Below are 4,127 nucleotides of genomic sequence, written 5' to 3' on the forward strand. Positions count from 1 at the left end.
CGTTTTTAAAACTAAATTTCAATACCGTGATAATACCGTATACCGTGATAAAAGCATTAGCAATTAATCGCAACATGAAAATTTGATACCGGCATATCCCTACTATAAACACACGTGATTTATGTTTCATTTAATATTGGAAGTTGAAGGGCATCCTTGCTCAAAAAGTCTAAATATGATAAATACATAAGTAATATGTGACCATGGACCACAAAACCAGTCATAAGGGTCAATTTTTTGAAATTGAGATGTATACATCATGGAACATGATCTTTACTTAATATCCTAATGATTTTTGGCATAAAAGAAAAATCAATAATTTTGACCCATACAATGTATTGTTGGCTATTGCTACAAATATACCCCAGCGACTTAAGACTGCTTTTGTGCTCCAGGGTCACATATAACTTACGAGGAAGTCCCTAATATAGACAAAGGCAGGGTTGTCCAAACCAGTTCCTGGAGTATTTCGTCTCGGGTGTTTTCTTAAGAATAAATTATACTTATAATGCAATGCTAATCAACATAGCCTTTATTACAGTACAGAATACTATAAAATAATACATTCTGTGATATAATTCCACGTAAGATCACAATAGGAAGATATTTTTAAATGCTCGACTGATGTTGTGAAGTGAGTTTGCAGTAAATTTTGGTGTAAAAGATTTGGTGGTTTTGGGGAGAAAAATTGCTGTAATTTTACACTATAATGTTTAGGAACTTTGTCTTGTGCTTCAGTATGTTTGATATGTTACAGCTACCGGCAGGCCCAAGCAACTGTTTTAGCGGCACTGCCAAAACTGCACAAGTTCAAGATTCCTACAAAGAGACCTGAGGATTACTTTGCAGAGATGGCCAAGACCGATCAGCACATGCAGAAGGTGAGAAAATCACATGAGGACCAGGCTTTATAGAAAACACTTTGTCCAGTACACCGTGGAAGTAGGAGAGCCAGTAACCTCAGGACATGAGAATATATGCTACCGTTCAAAAGTTTGCAGTCAGTAATATGGATTTTATTTATTTTTTGAAATAAATGAATACATTTTTGTTTTGTTTCTTCATTAAATCGATCAAAGTTGACCGTAAATACATACGATTACAAAATATTTTTATTTCAAATAAATGCTGTTCTTTCTATTCCTCAAAGAATACTGAGAAAATTGATAGTTTTCACAAAAATATTAAGCAATTTTCAACATTGATAATAATCAGAAATGTTTCTTGAGCAGCAAATCAGCATATTAGAATGATTTCTGAAGGATCATGTGACACTGAAGACTGGAGTAATGATGCTGAAAATTCAGATTTGATCACAGGAATAAATTGTTTTTAAAATGTATAATAAAAATATACACTACCGTTCAAATGTTTGGGATAAGAACGATTTTTAATGTTTTTTAAAGGAGTTTCTTGTGCTCATCAAAGCTGCATTTATTTGATAAAAAATACAGGGAAAAAATGTAATATTGTGAAATATTATCACGATGTAAAATAAAGTTTTTCTATTTGAATATACATTAAAATCTAATTTATTCCTGTGATCAAAGCTGAATTTTCAGCATCATTACTCCAGTCTTCAGTGTAACATGATCCTTCAGAAATCATTCTAATATACTGATTTATTATCAATGTTGTAAACAGTTGTGCTGCTTAATATTTTTTTCAAGATTCTTTGATGAATAAAAAGTTAAAAAGGAGCATTTATTTAAAATATAAATCTTTTCTAACAATATACACTATAGTTCAAAAGTTTGGGGTCAGTACATTTTTATTCTTTCTTTTTTTGAAAGAAATTAAAACTTTTATTCAGCAAGGATGTGTTAAATTGTTAAGAAGTGATAGCAAAGATTTATATTGTTAGAAAATATTTATATTTTGAATAAATGCTGTTCTTTTTAACTTTTTATTCATCAAAGAATCATGAAAAAAGTATCAGTTTCCCAAAAAATATTTAGCAGCAAAACTGTTGCCAACATTGATAATTCTAATAATAAATCAGCATATTAGAATGATTTCTGAAGGATCATGTGACACTGAAGACTGGAGTAATGATGCTGAAAATTCAGCTTTGATCACAGGAATCAATTATGTTTTAAAGTATATTAAAATAGAAACTATTATTTTATATTGTAATAACTTTTTGCAAGATTACTGTTTTTTTTTTCTTCTGTATTTTTGATCAAATAAATGCAGCCTTGATGAGCATAAGAGACTTCTTTAAAAAACATTACAAGTCTTACTGATCCCAAACTTTTGACCGGTAGTGTATGTAGAAAACTGAAATGAAATTTTACTATATTACTGTTGGTACTTTATTTTTGATCAAATAAATGCAGCCTCGGTGAGCAGAAGAGACAAGAAAACATGCATTAATAAAAACATCAACCAAGTGCATAAATCTTCAAAGTAAAAAACGGTAAAGTGTTCCACTTTGTCATAATGTTTTATTAGATGAATTCATAATTCTTTGATTTGAACAGATTAGGAAGAAGCTTCTTCTGAAGCAAGCTGCAATGGACAAGTCAGAAAAGGCCAAGAAGCTGAGAGAACAGAGGAAATATGGCAAAAAGGTCAGTTTTAAAACAGCTGCCAGATTCTCCCAGAGTGATGTTTTTGGGTCTTGACAGACCTGGGTTTAAATCTCTGGCTCTACAGGTTCAAACACAGGTGATTCAGAGCAGGCAGAAGCAGAAGAAAGCAATGCTGTCAGCTGTAAAGAAGTATCAGAAAGGTACATTTTCTCACGTGTACATCATTAAAGCAAAGTGTTTTCACGTCATCTCATTTATTTACCAATATTATCCAGGGAAAGTTTTAGATTCCTTATTTGTGGAGCACATTTTCACTCGTCCTCATGTCCCACAGGAATGACAGATAAATTGGACTTCTTGGAAGGAGATCAAGATCAGAGACCCAAAGGATCAGCAGCAAAAAAGCAAGTAAACAAAAAAGGGTAAGCGATGACACTATATATTTTCAGTAGCTTTACAGTACTTCAGCTGTTCTTTTTCAACAGGAAGTGCCATAATTCCCAGATTTGGGAATTTTATGGGGAAATATTTAGTTAAATGCTGTTTTGTAATTGTGTCTAATTGTGTTTAAGTGAATTTGGCTGTATATCCGATTTTTTTTTGTAATTAGTTGGCATTTATCTGGTCAAATGTAATGCTGTCAACCTTAACAAGATGTTCAGGGGGTCACAGAAAGAAGTCTACTTGTATTATGAAACTTATGATGGTAGATTTCACAGCTCTGATTGATATTTTTTTATTCATAATTTTGGCAGCTCCTGAAATGGGTCATATCATTAACATTTAACTATTAACATAGTTCAACAAAAACTATGTTAATAACATAGTAAATGTTAAAACTGTTCGCTGAAACATCCACAACGTTAACAAGAGCATTGCAGATCGCACAGTCTATCTGTTGATCAAATGTGTGTGAAAGTTGCGATCATTTCTATAATTACATTACACACACACACACACACACGTATACTAATCTAATTTGCAACCTGATTATATGATCAATGATCAGACAGATGTACATGTAAAAAGTATTGCCCTCATAGAAAACTTTAATGTAATTGGCTTCTTCTTTTGTTGGTAGCTTGTACTGTTTAACTACTTAAAAAGAGGTATTTCACCCAAAAATGAAAATTGTTGTTTACTCACCCTCATGTCGCTCCTTCCATTGTTTCTTACTTTCTTTTGTATGACACAAAATAATATATTTTGGAGAATATTTTAACATGTATTGTTGTTTTTATTTCTCATTATTTATTGTCATGTTTTTTAGTCCAAATTCTAAGAAGAAATACAAGGATAAGAAGTTTGGCTTTGGGGGAAAGAAGAAGGGCAGCAAATGGAACACCAAAGACAGCCATGATGACGTTTCAGGATTCAAGGCCAGAATGGCTCATGGGAAAGGTGGGAAACAATTCGGCAAAGGAGGCAAGACGAATGTAAGTGTTTTATTTTATTTTTTCATCAGTACTGTTATATTCTAACATTTTAAAGACCTCCCTCACATGTTTTCATCTCTCTCTCTCTCTCTCTCTCTCTCTTTTTTTAAAATTTTTATAGAAACGGCCAGGGAAAGGGGCAAGAAAGAAAATGAAG

General features: G+C 32.2%; 1 protein-coding gene across 1 annotated transcript in view; it reads left to right on the forward strand.

Annotated features, from left to right (window-relative positions):
* ebna1bp2 (EBNA1 binding protein 2) overlaps window positions 1-4,127 on the forward strand; it is a 9,412-nt gene that overhangs the window by 4,757 nt on the left and 528 nt on the right. Inside the window, exons 4-9 of the mRNA XM_016478045.1 lie at window positions 758-881; window positions 2,484-2,573; window positions 2,659-2,734; window positions 2,869-2,956; window positions 3,805-3,970; window positions 4,092-4,109. Of these exons, the coding sequence (XP_016333531.1) occupies window positions 758-881; window positions 2,484-2,573; window positions 2,659-2,734; window positions 2,869-2,956; window positions 3,805-3,970; window positions 4,092-4,109 (562 nt within the window). The remainder of the gene's footprint in view (window positions 1-757; window positions 882-2,483; window positions 2,574-2,658; window positions 2,735-2,868; window positions 2,957-3,804; window positions 3,971-4,091; window positions 4,110-4,127) is intronic.

The sequence above is a fragment of the Sinocyclocheilus anshuiensis genome, unplaced genomic scaffold (assembly GCF_001515605.1).
Source record: "Sinocyclocheilus anshuiensis isolate Anshui unplaced genomic scaffold, SAMN03320099.WGS_v1.1 scaffold436, whole genome shotgun sequence".
Taxonomy (NCBI): domain Eukaryota; kingdom Metazoa; phylum Chordata; class Actinopteri; order Cypriniformes; family Cyprinidae; genus Sinocyclocheilus; species Sinocyclocheilus anshuiensis.